The 20,783-nt window shown below is 37.1% G+C and overlaps 1 protein-coding gene and 1 long non-coding RNA gene across 2 annotated transcripts in view; both read left to right on the forward strand.

Moving 5' to 3' along the window:
- MRPS27 (mitochondrial ribosomal protein S27) overlaps positions 1–20,783 on the forward strand; it is a 45,445-nt gene that overhangs the window by 1,198 nt on the left and 23,464 nt on the right. Inside the window, exons 2-4 of the mRNA XM_035309723.1 lie at positions 879–956; positions 6,614–6,684; positions 7,883–7,941. Coding sequence (XP_035165614.1) covers positions 879–956; positions 6,614–6,684; positions 7,883–7,941 — 208 coding nt within the window. The remainder of the gene's footprint in view (positions 1–878; positions 957–6,613; positions 6,685–7,882; positions 7,942–20,783) is intronic.
- LOC118156005 lies at positions 7,948–12,309 on the forward strand. Its single transcript, XR_004746105.1, has 2 exons — positions 7,948–10,535; positions 11,213–12,309. It is a non-coding gene; the product is annotated as an uncharacterized LOC118156005 (long non-coding RNA).

Here is a 20,783-nt window from a genome sequence, read left to right on the forward strand (position 1 = left end):
GAATTTCAGAGTTTCAGTCTAGCAAATAGGTTTTCAGATAAGGACTTTAAGGTAGTCACTAGGACTTCTGTGAAACTTAACAACATTTATTTCTAAAACATTTCATGTTTCTTAAGATTAATTTCTGCAACTTTCTGCTTCTGCAAGTATTTCTTCATTCTTAAGCAAAGTTTATCCAGATGTTCTTCATGCATCTTTAAGGCCAAATCATCTGTCCGGGATGAGCAAACATAATCCACGTTAGTCCAACTGAAATATTTTCTATTTTGCTTCAGAAACTAGAAGAGAGCCTTGAGCAGTTTTCAAAGGTACAAACAGTAGCTAGAAAAAAGTTTAATAGGAGCTGTAAGCAAGAGCTGATCAGACATGGAGTGTTTGTATATGAGCATCTAGCATCATTTCCAGTGAGACTGTTCTGTAGAGGCAGAAAAAAAACTCAGCCAGGAACAACAACAAAAAAAGCCTTTTTTCTGCATAGTCTTTCCTTCTGTTTACAATTTTCTGCCTACTTCTAACTAAATGCTAATATTTGATGAAAAAAGGCCATGTGAACAAAGAAGATATCCTGTTTGTTTGTTTGTTTTTCCCCACCTTTACGAATTTCTTATTTTCTTAAATACACAGGTCAGTTTTGGGAATATTGGTTGCACGCTGAAAATAACTTTTGAGGGGGAACTGTTCTGTTTTAAAAATGGCAAATGGGTTTTTCAGACACAAGGAATCCAAACTGCTTTGGTAGCGCTGCTGACAGCTGTGCCAAATCAGTAAATGGGTCAGAAAAAAGGTGGTGTCTGATAAATAATTGATATGCTTATTTAGAACTGTTTAGGCAGCCTGGCATACACAATGATTTTTTTTTTTTTTTTTTTTTGCATTAGGTAGAAGATCTCTTCTTTCTGCAGCCTATGTGGACAGCACAAAATGGGAAAAGAGACAAAAAGAAGAGCATAATCTGGGTGAGAAAAGTTTATTTCTTCCACTTTGACCAATTATTTGCACCTGAAATCATTTTAGACTAGCTCATCATCTATAAATACTTCAAAATAAGAAAAAGGACCAAAATGCTTCTGAAGTTCTGTGTAAAAATCTGCCCAAAATGTTGACTATTTGCACCTGAAATCATTTTAGGCTAGCTCATCATCTGTAAGTACTTAAAAATAAGAAAAAGTAAGGAGCAAAATGCTTCTGAAATTCTGAGTAAACATGTGCTCAATGTGTTAGAAAATCCTTGCATATTCAAAGCTGAAGTGCTGAAACAAGTCAGGATTTTCCCATTTAATTAACGTTCAGTTTCTACAAACTGATTTTTTTTTTATTTCAAGAAATCCAGAGTTTTTATGAATGACATATTTTTGAGTCTGAAAGCTAAGAAGACTCTCTCTGATTACAATTAATGTTTTAATTGTAATGCAATGCAAAACATGACCTACTCTGTAAGTATTACAGAGCATTCCTGTTTAAAAATGTTCTTTTAAATAGTATTTTCTAATTTTGCAAGAGGGAAAATTACATCTTCTCTTGTTGAAATTTTATATTTTTTACTTTAGGAGAAAAAACAAACATTTCATTTCAGATGAGTTGCACATTAAACTATGTATGTATGTTTCTGAGGTCCTGCGTGGGAGCTTTGTAGCTAAATTCACTGCCTAGATTACATTTCAGATGATATGCCACCATATTTTTGGTGTATATGTTGCATGGCAATAAAGTGAAAAACTTTATTTCTGTGCTACAGGTAAGTAAGTATACATTATTTCATGCCACAAGTGGAACAGTTTTGGAACAGCTAGATTGATTTGTCAAAGTGTTTTACAGTACATGGACCAGAATGGCTGGTAGGTGTTCATGAATATGGTTTGGATCCTGCAGAGACTGTTGTACATTGTAACCCTTTACAGTCCATAGGACTGCCCATGCAGTGTTTTCTGCTTTGGCTAACTTCACAGGCAATAGAGATCCCTTCACAGGCAATAGAGATCCCTTGTAGAAGAAAACATTGTACAAGTTCTTGTACAGTCCATGTTTGGCTTTCCCCAGCCCTAGCAAGGCCTTTTGTGACTCTTTGGCAAGCACAGTTTTTGCTGTTGATCTTGGTTCGAAGTTTCTGCCAACGATCTTGATCCAAAGCAGATGCCTGTTCTGTGATCTTCCAAGAACTACTTTGCATTTTCATTCTGTGTTCACGGGGAGGGTGAAGAAAACAAGTTAACACAGTGTCAGCTGTATTAGCATTTGCAAAGAGGAGGCAACACTAGAGACATCTGCTCTGTAGCTGTCAGTTGTGTGGTTGTGCACATAATCTTCTGTCTAGCTTCAATCATCAGTTAATGGTTGTAGCTAGAGAGAATTCCTCGTGTTGAGAAGATGCTATTTTGCTCGTGTATTTCAGGCACTGCTTCAGAACTTATATTTTGCAAAACTATGTTGTGTTACTATACTTGCAGAAAAAAGTATTTTTGAATTAAAGATGAAAGTATTGTTTTAAAGCTAGTTCAGTTTCTCTGCTGCAGTTGTTCGGTGCTGTGTCAGACTGAAACTTATTTACTGTGTCCATATAAGGATACATCCTATTCTCTTCTCTGTAGTCCCAATTTAGCCTTCCAAGCATGGGTGTGTTAGCAAACTCCAGTGGTGGAAAAAGTGTAGGGAAGAGCAAGATTGTATTTTGTGTACAGAAGCACATTTGTTCAGAAAGGCATTTATGGTCCTTGCCTTAATTTGGGATTTACAGACTCCTTGCTGATAGGAAGATACCTGTTTAGAAGGAAATTCTACTCCTCTTATTCAAAATTAGATACTAAGGAACAGGAGGCATGGCTGGATTTAGTCTGTAGTATTTCAGTTGGTTTGTCACTAAAAAGGGCAAAATTACATGATAGTAAGTATCTTGATTAAAAAAAGATAGCAATTACTGAAGTCCAAGGGGGCTGGCATAGGAAAAGTCTTTGTAAAAACCTCAACGTATCTGAAATGCCTCACCCAAAGCACCAGGTGGCAGTGCCGCCTTTGCAAGCTTGAGTAATTTCCATTGAAAGAATTCTTTGGTATAAGGTTCCTTCCAGAAGCTGCCAGGGACGTGGATATACTGAGAAATGTGAAATGTAAGTTTGCACTTGCCTCAGCCTTCATTTATATTTTTCTTTCCTCTTTAAAATAAATCAAGGATGTCTTAATGAAGAAAATGTAAACACGTTAGCTTGTGAGTTAAGGTATTAGCTCAGCCCATCATTCCTAGGGTTGGAAAATTTAGGGTCTCAGTTGTATCAGCTTTCTAGCTGCTGCTCCATCACTGGTTTTCAGCCCTGTCCTGGATGGACAACTTCTGAGAACTAAAGGGTAGTTTATATCCTGTGACCTCACATTGTGGCCAAGCTGGCTACTTGTTGAATTCCATACGCTATGGATTGGTATATACTAGGAATCAAATAGAAACTATATGGATTTCTTAGGCCACCAAATGGGCATTAGGTATCATAACCAGTGACTTGGAAGGTGAGGGACAGTATTTTCCCAGTTGTTATCCTGAATTACCCCTGCAGGCAACAAGAAATTGAGTTGCTGTAAGCAAATGGAAAAAAAGGGTGAACAAGAAATCTGAGGTACTAATACTTTAGACACAGTTGTGAAGTCATGTCCAAAAGCTATGACTTCAGCTCAGATGCATGGTTTGTTTTCTTAGTTTGTTTAAATCCATGAGGAACTGTAAAATGCAAAAATATGCTCGTAGAGGAATTAAAGTTTTGTAAAAGTTTATTATGTAGAAATTCTGGGGCAGTATGTATGAGGAAGTATTAATACTAGTGACTTCTTTGATAATGACTAGCAAGTACATAGTGTGAAAGCACCTGCAACATACATCTGTTAGAATATGCACAGATTTTTGCTTTGGCTGTTAAAATACTTGTTTAGGTTCTACATCAATGTTAACACTCAATTTTTATTAATGATGTTGCTAAGAGACTGGGGCAGTCACGCTCACATTCTAGTACTCCTGTCAGGAAGTTTTTAACTGAGAACAAGCTTTAATCTTGATTATTTAATAAGAGCTTAAAGTAAGCATGAATCTGACAAAATGTCTGCTCTTAGGCAGTCTTCAAAAAAAGCAAGGTAGAACAGAATTAGTCACTCAATTATTCATATCTAGAAACTATATCAGAAATCACCATTTGTCTGGAAACAAAGCTAAATTTCCAATTTACTTGATTTGTTTGCTATTCTTTGTTTCATTAACTTTCTTTCTATTGTTACTCATGTACTGGAGCTGATAGGTAAGTGATTGAGTTGATTTCCATGCTGAAGCTTTGGTGGAGTATTCTACCTTTGTAGAAAACGTAATAGGTCAATTGTTAAAATTCTGTATGGGAAGTCTCCTAAAGTAGGTATTTGGATAAATTGCTAACAGTCTTGAGATCTTGCACTCACAGCATGGTATTCATGTGGTTTTTAATCTCCTTAAGTACTCAGTGTTCCTAAAATGGACTTTTCATGTTCATGAGTACTTAGACAAAAGAACTGCCAAGCTCGAGGTTGAGTGTAGTCTACGATGGCCTTAAGTGTCACCTTACAGTTTTCTGAGTGAGATGTGTAACAGAAATTTTACTGGAGTAGATAATTAAGTTCCCAACCTGTGCCATTGTCTGTCTCAGATCCCTGTTGCTTTGTCATCAAATATAGCAGATTTGAGTGAACACTTCAGCCATCTCAAAGCACAAATGAAGAACGTTGGCTGACAGTAGGCTTAGTAAATTTAGGCAAGAATCTAGCCATTCTTGATTCCTGTCAAGTTGACCCAGCTGCAGCATCTGCCCTCTCTTAAATTCTAGCACTGTTGGTAATGCCCTGAAGGACTTTACCTATGTGCTGCATCATGACCTTCCTGAGTGCTGGGGAGACAGGTAATACAGAGTAAAATACAAACACTTTCTGTATGGATATTCCCACAGAAAATGCTTTACTATTAAAAAAGTAGATCTGCTGTCTTAGTGGCTTTGTAGTGTAGCATGGCATTGGTGGCCTACATCATTTCAGCATCCTATATTGTATTTTGCAGGAGCTGGTACTTGGCATTTTTGCCCTTAGTTTCCATTCCCTTTCATGGTCGCAAAATGCTCACCTTCCCTTAGCTAAAGATAACTGCATGTCAGAGATAATCTTTCAGTGTTTTAAATAACACCTTCAACTGCCTCAGAAAGGAAGACGTTATGTAAATACGAAATACTGGTGTGCAACAGACAGCAGCATTATCCAAACTAAGAGTCAGGCAAGACAGACTCTTACCATTTTATTACAGCAAAAATCTTTGCATGTGCTGTAATTTGAGAGAGCATTTTTAAGACCAGAGTAGAATTGAATACTATTTCTGCTGTTAGAAGTGAAGAATATTCTATCCAAACTGTTAGATTACTGTTAATATTCACCAGTGATGCAAGAGCACTTTTAAATCACTTGTTCTGTGAACAGAGCATACATGGACTGCATCCCTTGGAGTCACTGTGTGTTACTGGTACAACGCTGTTTCTTGTCATTTCCAATTTTGCCAGCATAGAAGGCTTAGTCAATTTGATGCGGTGCTGTGAATTGTGTCCACCTCATGTTCCATGGACAGGTATGGGAATCAGATGACCTTTTCAGAAAATAAATTGTAAAATGAGCCAAGCAATTGGCGCTTGGTCCCATGGCCAATGGGACTGATACAGAGGTGACAAAGGGGCTGGTTTAGTAATGATTGGACCCTTGGGGTGCACTGGAGGAAGGGAGATACTAGTGATGTGATGAGAATATGTTGAATTCTTGTTCCTGGAAAATGAGGGAGAAAAGAAGGAAAGAGTACAGTTGACGTCTCTAAATAGGGTAGGGTAAATTGAGTATCATCAGTTCATGTCTTGGGTAAGAATCAAACAGCTGATGCTGTGCATACAATGAGCACCTTATCCTTCCTGAGTTATAATTATTCTCCAGGAACAGTACAAAACTAAAACTAGAGATTAAATTCATGTAATTCTATGCTTGTCTACCTGTTCAACAGTTAAAAGCTTTAAAATTTCTGTATGGTCAAATTAATATTATTATATGACTGCTTGTGCAGAACACTATAAAGTTAATAAGGCACTGGCACAGTGCCCAGTTTGGTTAACAGAATTTCTTTAACCTGCTGTTTGTGGCAGTAGGGTTTGTGAGTACGGTTCTGCTTCTTTCTGTGTCTCTTTGTTTTAACACAAAGGGAAGGACAAACACCAAAGGCACTGTCCAGCATACATGAATCTTGAAAGCAAGTGTCAAGTATCAGGACATCTGTTCAGGGTTTTTAGATGAGATATATTAGCTATACTCATTTCACCCCATGCAGTATAACGTCGTTTCCTTTTTTTTTTTTCCCAGGTCTTCTAAAAATTCTTAAATCATCACGTTGAGCACCTTTCCATGTATTATTTTCTGTAAAAAGTAATTAATAATAACAGAAAGTATTGTTTTATGCAACTTCAAAATGAGAACCAAAATAAGGAACCAGAATTTAATTTTATGGACATAGGTACTATTCCAAGTTACATGACAGCTCTGCAGGTTTTCCTGTAATATCAGTTGATTAAACATACTATTTTTCTTTTTTCTTCAGCTGAATTAGCCAACTTAATGGACAGAACCTATGAAAGAAAGCTGCCTGTCAGCTCTTTGACAATAGACCGGGTAAGAAAATAAATTAAAATTGTAAAGTGATAGAGATGACAACAGAATGCTTATGAAATCAAGGAAGCCCAGAGGAGATAAATGGTATCACCTCTGTTGGGAGTTGTGGGATCATAAATGTCTTGTTATACTGTTAAATTGTTGTGTAAAGCTGTTTTTTTATTAGTTTCTGCTCATTAGTTAGTATCTGGACTGTAGGGTCTTTAAAATAAATATATTTTTTTTTCCTAGCAAAAATGGGCCTTGCTTTGTTACCTGGGCTATGTATTTCTGTAATGTATATTCCTTCCCTTCTTGTGCTTTCTATCTTTGTTAGTGAGAGGTTTAATGTCCTCTCAGACATTTCATAAGAACCCAGACTGCTAAGGGAATGCAGTGCATCGGTACACTGCCTGTCCGCATGCATCTTCCTCCACTTCCAGGCTCCTGTCAGAGTGAGGCAGGGGTAGCTACATTTTGCCTCTATAGTTTTCTTTCCTCACCTCAGCAGACTGAGGCAGGACACATGTTGACAGGGTTAAGTGAAACCATTATTCTTAACTGTAATTAATAACCAGTTCTGTCATCTGAATGGATTAATTTGGGTAGGCAGAGATGTTAGATTTGCTTTTAAGTTCTCTGAGTATGTGTATTTGTGCTGAAGAAGCAGAATAAATGTCACTTGGTTTTTAAAAATCAATTTTCAAAATTGCCTCCCAAAAGTTGAATCACCAACATGGTACCTCAATAACAACATTAATGCTAATTAGAATCATTTGTGCCACTAACTGAAGAGTCACAGAATGTTTTGTATGGTTATTGAACATCCTTGATCATTGGTTCGGAGACTGTACATGGAGGAAATGGATGTTCCTCTCCCTTTTATGTCTTAATCAGATTTACTTCTTTCCCTTCTCTGCTTTGGGCCGACCTATTCCCTGGAGAAGTGCATTTCCAGATTTTCAAACAGCCCCACTTTCTACCTGTAACTCACATAAAATTTTCATTTTCAGGGGGGAATTGTTTGAGTTCAGAAAAGATTTTACATTCTGCAGTCCAGAAGAAACCTCACTAGAAATGAGCAAAGACTTGAAGACCTACCTCCATTATTTTTAGTTACTTAAATATGTAAAACAAATATGTTTATCTGGATGGCATTTTCTTCTAATATCCTTTGTGAATGACCCTTCTGAAGCTTTTATTTCTTATTTTTAATCAGTTTGTTGACAACATTTCTTCACGAGAGGAAGTGGATCAAGCTGAATATTACCTTTACAAGTAAGCATCTTTACCCTCAGCATGAACTTTGAGACATACAAGTAAATATCATAAACTCTTGCCCTTTAAAGACTCTGACCCTTTCCAGCATATTGGCTTTGATTTCTCTGTTGCAATGTACGTCTTGTTGACGAGTCTTTCAACTCACAGCTAAGGGCCTTTTTGGTAACTTCACTTTTGTCATGGCTACCCTCCTTCCAGACCTCTGCCATTGACTCCTGTCGAGCATGTTAGTCTGAGATGCTGAACTGCTAATACAGCTGCAAGCTATGATTTAAATTAGAGGTGCTGAAATCATAAGGAATTACGTCTGTTCACAGTGTTTCCTTCTCTACCTTTTTTATCCTTCAAGTGATAATTTAACTAAATTGGCTACGTGTGTATTTGCATGTGTAAGTGTGGGTCTTGGAGAAGCTTGTTTTCCTAGAATGAACAGAACCGTATACTGGGTTGCCGTGGTAATGATCAAGACAGCAAGACTAAACGAAGTATAGATTTGAAGGGTTTTTTAATATCCCTTTTTCATTTTGTGTCCCTGATTAACTGTGTAGTTCATCTTACTGCACAGGTGGTTAGGGTTTTCTACAACTATTTTTGTGTGGAGTGAAGTATATAGGGTAACTTTTCTGCTGGTGTCAGGTTGAATGCTTGCTTACTTCAGATCAGTGTCTCTAAATTGACTTTGAGAGGGCAGTAAATCTTGCTGATCACTAAAATAAATTAGTTCTTTCATGGATGGTTACATGTACATGTAATGTATGTACATACATGTACATACATTAGTAATTTCATGGATGGTTACATAAATGTCTTGAAAGCTAGATTTCCTGATGGTGATCATTGCTGATACAATCAAAGTGCATGAGAAAAGATTTTTACAAATAATGCCAAGTGGTTATATGTAAATAATTATTGTTACTTTAATGAAGAAGTTTACTGTATGGCTGTTATAAGTAAAAGTATAATTGTAAGAGCAGGACTGCATTACACTTCAAATCTGTACTCATTTGGTAGTATTGTGCAATACCCGAACCTCAGAGCTTCAAGATGGAAACAAAAGAATCCAGTTTGCTGTAATATCTTATAATGCAATATATCTGTAATATCTTACAATGAAAAAAAAAAGGAGGAGGATGAAGAATGTCTTAAAGAGTAGAGGTTATTGGAGCTTTCATTTCTCCTGTTAAAGATTTCATTAGTCCTGTCACACAGGCTCTATGCAGAAATCAGGTTTTGATTCTGCAAAAAGTCCTGGTGATAAGAAAACAGGAGAAAGTAAAGGCTGTTTGAGAAAAGCCCTTGGTTTTGTTTTACATGTGCACTGTTAGTACCTTCTGCTAACCTTATTGAAGTTCTTAGTGTAAGTTGTGCCTCACAGACTCCAGTTCTCTCTAATTCAATCAGGCCTTGTAGGGTAGAGGATGCCAAGGAACCTTTGAATGCCCTGACACCAAGAGAAAAGTGTGGTAGTTTAATTGTGGAGTCTCAAAATGTCACAGACAAAAACAATCAAGATAGTTGAGGGAGCTGTTTACATGTTATGTATCTTTAAGGCTCTTTCCTCCTTGAAAACAAGAAGTTGAGAGAGAGTGACAAGAGGTTAGAAGCACAAGAAAGCTTCCATAGTAAAACGAAGAGAATAGAGTATAAATGTCTAACATATAAATATCTTTCCCAGTCTTCATCTGTGCCTGGTTAGTACCTCAGTTTAAAATACAGGGCTTTTATCCTTAATAATATGTTCTAAAGTAGAGGTTTTCCATTCAAAAATAATTACAATTATTTACCACTTCTCTTAAGAAATAATTCTCCTGCAGCTGGTGATTGTGTGGTTATGTGTGCATCAAATATGATCAGCTGTAATTGATACAGATTTTAGTGATCTGTAAGGAGAGAATGGAAGGGTTCTGACATGTCACGTGGCTTGTCAGACAAGCTTTGGTTGGAATTTTTCTTGTATGTGTCCCTTTAATGCTGCTTGGTTCTGATGTTGCGAAATGTTTAGTCTTTTAGTGATGTTCAAATTGGTTTTCCAGGAGACTTAATTCCCTCATGTTACATGGAACTATTTATTCTCAAAATGCATTAGCATGCAGGTAGTGAGACAGTATAGAGAGGTCTGTAATTCATGTGAAAATGTAAAAATCCCAATTATAACATAAGCTTCCCTTTCAAATGAAAATAAGTGTGCTAGCTTCAGGAAATACAAGATGTGGTTGGTACCCACAAGGTCCCTTTTCTTATTCTTTACATTTTGCACTTATGCTAGAGTTCAAATGAAGGACACGTTTAGGAAGATATCTCTTGGCAGCTGAGAGGATGTTTGACACAGAGTCCTGCAAAAGCAGCCACACCATGAGACATAAAGGAGGTGGTAGAGAGGGAGAGTTAAGGGATAGAGAGGCTTTGTCAAGAAATCTCTTTTTCTGGCTTGTCACTTCCTTAATGAAAAACAGTTCAAAGCACATTTTTTTGTTCTTTATGTAAGGAGAGTAAGCTTTTTAAAAAAGAGAATTGCAGTATCACTGAAAAGCTTTATTGTATCTTCTAAGGCATACAAATCCACTGGGAGCAAATGGCATGTATTTTGCCTGGTAAGTTGACTGTATGTGCATTTGCTTGAACATAAATATGCAGAATGCTTCTAAAGCTCTGTGGTTTTTGCCTTAACTGCCGGTAGAGTGGGAGGGAGTAAGGGGGACATTTTGATTTCCCTCCTTAGTGTTGGATACTTCTGGCAATACGAGGTGAAGGGTAGTCAGTTCCAAGGCCCCTACAAGTTTTGAACATATTTGTGGTATGAAAGGGCAAACTTTGCCTGTGGAAAGAATCAGAGGGAAATAAATGGCATTTGCATGCTTGCTGAGTGGGTTTTTCCTGAAGACAGGAGAGCCAGAATTTGTAAGCATTTTAGGGTAGATTTCACTTTTATGATGTCAGGCAGAGCGTAATTTTGAAAAGTGGTATTTTGGAGTATTACAGTAATGTACTTAGGGTCCTGAAATACAATATACGTATTATATTTAGACCCGTTTCTACTTTTCATGCTTTTAAAGCACTGAATCTCCAGCCATACTGTCTCCACAGAGGATCTGTAGCTCTCAAGAATAGCAGTGTGGAAACTGCTATGCAACATTGTGGAGCGTGTCAATAAGATGGTAAAGGCCATTTTGAGGCATGACGTCACCTGCTTTCAGTGCTCCTCTTTTTGTTCTCTTCTAAATACCTCCCCACCCCAACTGTCAGACTTAAAAATCCTTTCATCTCCTAGGATCTCAGCAGAAATACTAATCAGAATGCAGAGCACTTTCAACCTGATCAAAGAGCTGCAGTTCTCCTTACTTTGTCCCGTCTCACTGAGATGTCACTATTTCTCACATCAGGGTGGTTTTCAGATGATAGAAATATTAGCATAATGGAGAGAGGTTCTGTGGTGAGGTAACTCTGCTGATTCTGTGTAAAGGTTTTGTGCCAACAAAGATTTTCAATGTGTCTGAAAGCTATTGGGGAAGTTTTATGTTGAGATTCCTTGAGAGGTTTTTTAAACTGCATTAATCGAGTTTTCTGATCATTGTGCAGAAAAAAAGTATATACACTGTCTGTAAAATGCAAATGTTTGTGTGTGGATGTGCTTTCCAAATTCTTGTACAATCTCCCTCAAATTTGTCATTGCTGTTCATTAACTGATACTTGTTGGACATTGAGTTATTTCTGCAGAATTCAGTACTTATGGTTTGGGAACTGTACTTGATTATAATAATAAAATGGTACAATATCAAACTCTTGGAAGTTCTTCTTAATTATGCCATTATATCTTTCATGGTAGCAAGTTACATTTTTGAAGTCTGATTTCAGCCACAAAGTCATTTTGGGACTATGGCAGTCTCCATATGTATGAAATACGCTTATTCCATGCAATACCAGTGTATCAATAGTTAGTCCAACATTACATGCAAAATAATTGTCACCTGCATTCTCATTACCAGCATGTCTGTTTTTCAGGTGAGAAAGTTGCAATGTTTAATACTTTCACGTCTATCAAGTGATTTAATGTTGCCTGAAAACATTCAGTTGCTCTCAAGTATTGCTTATAATAAATGATCACAATGCACCAAAAAAAGATTGACTCTTGGAATACACTGCATGACATTCATTCACAGTAACGTGATACCCTGTTCTTGTATTTTCATCTGCAGAATGTAATAAGTACTGTTAACCTGGTCCAGAACAAATAGAAAAAGGAGAAGAAATACAGACACAGTCGTACAAGATACTTAATTCTTCCTTTGAGTTGTTTTCTCTGCGATAAAGCTGTAGATGACATAGACTTGGCTTTAGCTCCCTCCCCAGAAATATGAGCACTGAAAAAAAAAAAGATATAAAAATAAATGAGTCAGAAATATCTGACTATTATTCAAGTCATGCAGCAGTTATGTTTTGAAATTGTATCGAGAAGTGATGGAAATGTCTGAGGGAAAAATACTCTTCATAGCCAGAATGGTATGTTTTACCAGTCTGGATGCCTGCCTCAGCTGAACAATCCAAAATAACTTCATTTACAAAAGACTTGAGCTGCTCTTTGGCAGCCTGGGAGATACAAGGAAGGGAAGCAGCAGACAAGTTTACCTAAGTAGAATATTCCAGTGATTTGCAGTAAGTGACTGACAGAAATACCAATTTTTAATGCGGTTGCATATGGTGCCCAATGTGATGCTGCTTCATGGGAAGAACTGTTGGTCACTATCCAGGCAAGTGCTGTCAGATGTAAGGGTTATAGTTTTACAGACTCCACAGCTCTTCTGGCCCCAGCATTCATTCACTTCTTCACAGAGGGAAACGTGCTTACTCTGCTTCCCATCCTTCACAGCTTGTACTCTGTCATTGTCTGTCCATAGTTTGTCACAGTCTGAGCTGTAGCAACAGCAGTCTTTGGAGAAAATAACTAACAGCTGCACTTGAGAACCCAGAGCTATATTTCAGCAAGCGTAGTCCTGTAGCCATATCTTATTCAAGTAGGTGTACTCAGTCACTGAAACCATACTGTAAATTGTGGGAGAGCTGTTAAATAAAGATGTAACATTGAAAAGCATTCAGAAGGATCTCTCCCTGCAACACAGATCTTTTCAGTCATCTGCTTTTTGTAGTTCATGTGTCCTTTTGTAAAATATTTCCTTTAAGCTTGGCAGCAACCAGACAGTAATTTTCAAGGCACTGCATATAAACAGAGAAAGTCAGAAGACTTGCATTCAATGCTCTTTTTTTTTAAAAAAACAAAAAACACATTGCCAACTCTAAAGGGACAGGCATTTGGATTTTTTAAACCCTTCATATTTAAAACAAGGGGAAAGAAAGTTTATTCTACAAACAACATATATCAACCTTAGGTTTAAAAAAAGGGTATTTCCAGAGTAAATAGGATGATAAAGCTGGTCAGATTCTGAAATGAAGAGAACTGACTGAGTCAACATCCTGTGTAGATGCATTTTTCATTTACTATTGGGAGAAAGGATTTAATTACCTTTCTTGTAAGAGAAGAATATTAGCAGAATTGGCATATCTTTCAGCAAGTTTCTTTCTTGCCAACAGCTCAAAGGATTCTGTATAGTAGATAGCACTAGAAATAGACTGAAATATAATGTGAGTGGTATTTAGATCTTGACTGAATGTTGTACTTGTTACACATTGAAGGAGAAAAGGCAGTTTTGTCTCAGGGTTTGATTAATACACACCATAAAGCTAACATTTGCTATATTGAGTGGCATTCTGAAGGTTGTTTCATGTTTCTGCACCAGCAAAAGCCCTGTCTGGAGACAAATTACACATTATATTTTAGAAATATTGGAAGTCTAGACAGAGGTTACATTGCATCCAAAAATGTAAAGAGTGAGCAGTTCATATGAATGCAAATGAGCAGGACAGAGTAAAGCCTTTTGTGAGTTTTAGAATCGAAAACACAAACACATGCAGAGATTTATTCATTTGCTAGCTTTGATGACTAATAATTGTAAAGATAACACTTGAGAATTAACCCCATCCAGCTTCCACTGAAAGGAACTTCAGGTTCCATTACGGGTCCTGAATAGTACTGGCAGCTAGTGCCAGACAGCAGCTCCAAAACTGTAAACAGAAGAAAAAAGCATATGAAGTTACTGTTTTTGTTGAATTCTGTCTGTTACAAATTTTCTAAGTAAGTATTAGCCAGGCTATTGTGTTTTCACTTGTAAGGTTAACAGGTATTCATTTACAGGCTTAATTTATATATTTAATTATCTTGGCAAAAGAGAGAGGTGTTTACCAGAGTGCTATTTTGCTTTGATGTGAACAACTATCTTAAGAAATAAATTTGAATTAAAGCATTACCTTTCTCTAAATGTCAACATCTAAATGATTATACAAACATTAACTAAGTAACATACAATATGGAAAGCATTTATGAGAACATGGAAGTCTTGTTTGTACTTAGTGAAATGAGCAGACTCAGAAGATAGCAAAATTTTAGTATTTGTTGATATCAGTTTTATATTTGTCATCTGTCTAGAATGTTAAGCGTGAGTTCCTGATTATTTCAGTCTTAAGTTACTCCTTGTCAAGCTGAACTAAACTTCTTTTTTTTTTTTTTTTTTTTTTTTTTTTTAATCAGCTCAATAGCACGAAAAATGAATCCCATTTTAACTTTATCTGTCATTTTGGCTTTATCTGACTTCATGTGTAATGTATAAAATACTGAAATAGATTAAGAAAGGTAAGGCATGTGTCCTTGGGAAAATATATGGCTTTGTGCCACTATAAACTGTGTTCTCAAAATGCTGAACAGTTTGAATGTCATAAATTCAAAACACAGAAATGAGTAAGAAGTCAAAAGTCTTCCAAATTATGTATAGCATTTCTGGGGATGTCAGTGGTAGTGAGTACCTTACTGTATTCACTAATAAAGAGTGAAGGCAATTTATGAGATAAGTTATGGTGTTAATTTGAAGTTATGGTGTTAATTTGTGGCCATCAGTGATGATTTTGTGTGGAGCGAATCAGGTTTAGGTGAAATGTATAAGAAACTGTGAATGAGCTTCTCATAAGATTAGAACAAGTATTTGGTTGAAAATGGGTTTTTAAAACAGGAGCATTTTGTTTTGGTAAATTTTATTCTGTAGAAATTTAAGTTAGGAGCTGGAGCTGAAAGCTTCATAGGAAGTAGTGTTGTCTCTGTAGTGTCCTGATGTTGGTCTAAGAGTTGTGTAGGTTACCACAGCTGTTAATTTCAAAATATGTGTTGGGTTGAATGTGTGTGTTGTAAAGGTGATTCACTTACTTGGGTTTGCTCACTATTTTCTGTTTTAATTGCTTTTTTCTTATTTGTAACATAAAGTAATGCTTGTAAAAGGGTGGGACTGGAGGTACATTAAGCGTATGAAATGTTTTCAAACATTCAGGTCATATTGTAGTGTAGATTAGCTTGGAAATGGGTTTATTTCCTTTTGTCTGTCTACTTTTTCTTTTCTTTACAAAGTTTGAAGAAAAATTCTCCAGACTAATATCATGAGTGCTGATAATACCAGTACATGCAATTTCATGATACTGTTGGTTTCATACTGTGGAAACAGCACCAGCTGGAAGCAAAGCTGGAACCAGAACATCTTTCTGGTAATCAGCTGCATGAGAATTCCTCCTCTGCATCATATTTTCTTAAGAATGTTGTCAGTGTTCTTGAATGATGGCAAGTCATGCGCTGATTATGTAATGTAACCTGATGGAGAGAAAGACAAAGGCACTAGAACCTTTTTTTCTTATGTCACAGATGAAATACAAGGTCCACATACACTTTTTAGTGAGAGCTTCCCTTTTCATGGCAATACAAGGAAAAACACTTATGATCTTTATTTTTAACAAATCATTGTATACAAGCTTGTTAGTTTCCACAGAGCAGGTAAGATGAACACACTCTGATCAAGCAAATAGAAAAGGTTTACATCATCATTTACAAGTCATTTACATGGCTTTCTAGCAACTAAGAAGTGTTCTGTACTTTGCCGGGAACAGTGAAGACGGTTTAGTAAAAGAATCCAGTGGGATCTGTTGTGTTGTGCTCTGAGAACTTGTGTGGTTTTGATATATGTTGTTGCATAGTATATATTAACAGATAGCAGATGCTATGCAGATTCTGGCAGGTGAAAGCTTTTGGAAGTTGAAAGAACATTAAGAGGACCTTGATAAGGGATGAAATAATGTGCCACTCATAGCTCTGATCTTCATTTGTTCTGTTAATCAGTTTGTGGACAAAATGGTCATAACAAAATCAAAATTATTTGACAGGGAGAAGAGAGATCTACTTCTGCATCTGTCTTTAGCAATTGGAAGTGCTAATTTTCAAATAGCTAGCTGTTTTTAGTTACACAAGTGGATGTTTGTGCTTCCGTATGTCTGAAGATGTTTGGTGAACAATCAGCTACTAAGCCATTTAAAAAATTACCTGATCATATTCACTGGGTTGTAGATTTATTTTTGGCCACAGTAATATAGGAATTTGAAAAGCTAACAATGTTGCTTGATTCTGATGACTCATTTTTACTAAATACTTTTATCTTATTCAGAATGTATAAAAACATTAAAATACGGTGAAAAAATAAAAATTAACAGGTACAGTTATCCAGTTTGCATAGATGTTTATTTCTGCAGCATGTACCTATGAAAAAGTGTACCAATTGCTAAGAGAAGAAGGTTGTATTACAAACAAACCCACAAAACAATGCTTTGCTGCAATTGAATAGAGGTACTGATAAGCAAAGGTCATAGCTTAACATTTTCCTTGGGTGATTTCTGAGGTTATTACTCTCTCTCTCTCTTTTCCCAGAAATGAGAAATTAAGATGTAAATTTCTGAAGGTAAGATGCCTAGTAGACATGTGAAAAACCTGAATTCAGTGTCTACTTTTTTGTTGTTGTTGTTAATGCTACTTTAATAGTGAGCTATTTATAAAGCTGCGTGCTCCAGATAACGTATCTATACTGTCTGCTGGAATGAAGCCAGCTGCATTTTCATTGGTTCTCTGTACCAGGCATTCCTGTCACTCTGTGCAGCTACTTTTAATTTTCCATCTGGCAGAGTTCTGGTTACTCCTTTTTCCATCTCTGTCCTTTAGTTTGTAAATGTTCAGTTCACAGACAGAGTAATCCTTTCCTTACTCCTTTTTTTTAGGGTGGTGGTGGGGAATGATGACACTTAGAAGCCCCACCTATCACCTCATGATGCCTCCTAATTGCTAAAGGCCCGTTTCCCCAGGCTTTCCAGCTGCTGCACTGTCTTTTTCCTATGCTAGCTCAGAAGCCTGAGGGACTTGTAAATGTGGGGTTGTTCGCTTCAGGAGTAGCTCCACAGTTGCTCTCATCTCAGCATTTGTTTCCCATCTTCATCCCTGTGACAAGTCTTGTCGGACATTGGGATGGCACATCCTTGAAATGTGACAGAGTTGTAGTCCTTACCTCCCAGCTTTAGCCTCCTTCATGATCCGTGTGCATGCGTGGTGTGCCAGCTACCCAGCTGACTGAGGCAGATCCCTTTTAGCTGAGGGAACAATGTGCTGTCTCTTTGGACCAAGTAAGGATTTGGCCCAGAATGTAGTTCAATGAGTGTTTAAGCAGCCAACAATGAATGCTTTCTTTGGTTTGCCTTTAAATTTGGAAAAGGGCATACAAGAGGGCAGCTGGTACAACCTTCTGTTTTCTCAGCTGTAAATGCAGAAACAATAAACACACTCCTTGTTGTTTCTCTTGCTGAGAAATGAACAGGGATTTTGATTTTTTTTTCCTCTCCACTGTACAGCTTGTCAAGCTGAAAGGGCACATATTTGGCAACTGGCTTTGCAAACAAATTTATACCTTTTTGAATAATATCTTTTTCCAAGCATTGGTGTGTGTATGTAAAATTGACTCTAATCTCTATAGTCAACTTTTTGATCAGTCTCTTTAAATGTCATTTATTTAATTTTGATCTCATCTCTTTCACTGCTGTTTTCATTTAACAAAGGAAAAGAGTACCCGTTTCTTCAGTCTAAGCAGCTACTTCGTACTTATTTCCACAAGGGAATGAACAGAGCAGGGCTAAATCCAACCAGAAGCAAAATAGATGATCCCTGGCAGTAGACAGCTGGGAATAAAATGGACATCCACCACTGCCTATACTGTCTGTGCCAGACTGGCTGCTGGTGCTTCTGACTGAGGGGGTGGACAAAGTACAGCAATTACTGTGAGGGTATGACAGAAAAGCCTTTGCAGCAAGAGTGGTAAACACAGCTTTCTCTGCAAAGGGGTTCCTTTCTTTGTCTTCCATTGAATTACTATTGCGCAACAATCAACCCTTTTCACAGATTTCCCTGGTTAAATTCTGAAGCAGCAACTGCATCTCATGTGAAGTACTATTGTTCTCTTTTGAAAGTCTTGATTCTTTAGAGGAATAAAAATAATTTAAAGAAAAGACTGGAACACATCAGGTACATAACTGCATGTAGTTGTAGTGTTTTTCTGTTTTCTGTCTCTCTGTTCTCCTGTGCAGCAGATAACATGACGTACGTACATAAGCCTCCTATAGTGTGAGTGCTGGAGAGAACTGAATGCTTGTAAATGTCAGTTCAGAGCCTGAATACAAGATCTGAGTAGGCCACTGCAACATTGTCAGGGCGTACGTGGGCTTGCATCAAGTACTTTGCTCATCACAAAGTGCATCACATTTTGTACATCAGCAATGCCAGTACTGTGTTTTGTTTGTAACTATCAGTCTTGGCTGTGTTCCCATTCCAAAAGAGAACACACTACTAAATACCCCTTTGTATTTTGGTGTCCTTTCCCAGTTTTGAGTCTCACAGCCTCATGTAAGGTGCATCTTTTACCTACCCATACAAAGGAACATTTGTCCTATTGTACACGTAGTACTTTGAAGTGAGGAACCTACTATGTCTCTTTAAGTAATAGATCTGACAGTACAGTATTTTTCTGAAAAAAAGCTATCTGAAACAATCACAAAGTTGGTAAGAGCCCACAAATTTCAAACTGCCTGACAAATTGGTTGAGTAAGTTTTGCTATGTTTGTCCTCAATTTGCTTACTATTCCATGTGTTTGACATTATATGCATTGGAATGAAGGACATTCCTGTCTCACAGAGCATGGAAGAGTTCTTTATACGGTGAGAGATACACTAGCTGGAAGTTACCCTCTGAGTTGCTGGGACTGAATAACTTAACTTTTTTTTTTTTTTTTTTTAATATCAGGAAACAAGCTGTTGCTCGTTGAGACACTACATGAAATTTAGATGGATTCATAGTGGACTGCCTGGTAGCAGCTTAGATCAGGGTGAGACTTGAGGAGAGCTGTTGGTGTTCAGATGTATTTTTGCCCTGAGCAAAAATTTGCCAGAGCTTCTAACATTAAGACCAGGCTATGCACTTGTGGTTTACTTTTTGGCAATAGGTATCTTTTTGGCTGTGGTTGAAACTGGACGTCAACATCAGGTGATTTGTCCCCTCTGTTGCAGGTGCTTTATATGAAAACTGCATTTGTTTTCCATGAGCTTATGATGTAGCTTTGCCTCTCCTTTGCTCATGGAGTGCAGAAAGACAGCAGTGCACAAACAAATCAGATTATAGCAGGAAAAAATTATAAGGGTACAGACAGCAGGTTAAAATTAGGTTAAGTTGAACTGTAGGACTATGACAGCACATCTGAAAAGGTGAAACCTGGACTGTACCGATCCCATTTGTGAAATGTTTGGCAGCAAACAAAAAGTTTGGCTCTTCCCTTACTTAAATTGACCAGTAGGATGCATTCAGGATTTGTGTTCCTACAGTGCTCTCTTGCCAGCTTCTTCTTTGCTTTAATTGCATGCAGTGTGAGGCTGAACAACTCTGCAGAATCGAAAATCTGTTTGGCTCAGATGCATCTGTACTGTAGCTTTCAGTAGTCAAACCAGTGGAATACACTGCTTGTAATCTGTGCAAGATCTACTGTGATCAAACTGAAAGTGTCAAGGGTTGTGTTGGTGAGTGTAATGTTACAGTAGTTAGAAACTAATCTGTGATGTTTCTGGGAGTTATTCTGGGAAGCATTAAGAAGTTGAGTAGAATAAATGGAATGCAGCTTTGTTACAATGCGTATTCCTGGTCGCAGTTAATTAGGTGTCTGACAAAATCGTGCTATTTTTTTCTCAGGTTAAATTTAGGCTGCATACCAGATATCTTAAAAAAGTTGCTGTTTGCAAACATTGTAATAGTAGCATCTAGTTATAGTCTGTTTTTTCCCTGCATTATTGTATTTTTGTTGGCTTTGAGAAAGCTTTTTTAAAGCGTACCCGTAAAGCATTCCCTCTTAATGTAATGTGAAAGAGGTGTGCTGTGATAGTTTCGGCTTAGCACTGGAAGGCATAAGCTCCTGAACGTCGATCCTAACTTGTCCACTTCTCTCTGACTCTGAAAAAACTATTACAAAACTTTTTTAGAGTCACTGCCTTGTCAGCTTGAAAACCCTGAGGTACTTTGTCACTGTCCAGTTTGGTTAATGGAATGCAGACTTCAACATGACATCACTGTAAGTGAATGCAATAGTTGAAGTAAAGATAGAGTAAGAAAAAAGTTTGATTTTCATTTTAGCGTTTCAGTGTCTAAAAGGTGGAGGTCTTCCATGGCATCTGAAATCATTTATTTATTTTTTTAAATGAAAAATCTAACTAGCTTTGAAGCAATTTATTCCATAAAAATCACATAATCTTGGATAGCCTTATTTGAAGAAAGCCCATAGCATAATTACTATTTTGGTACACAGACATTTTTAGACTTGCTACCAGTATGCATCTATCAAGAACT

This window comes from Oxyura jamaicensis, chromosome Z (assembly GCF_011077185.1).
Source record: "Oxyura jamaicensis isolate SHBP4307 breed ruddy duck chromosome Z, BPBGC_Ojam_1.0, whole genome shotgun sequence".
In the NCBI taxonomy this organism is placed as follows: Eukaryota; Metazoa; Chordata; class Aves; order Anseriformes; family Anatidae; genus Oxyura; species Oxyura jamaicensis.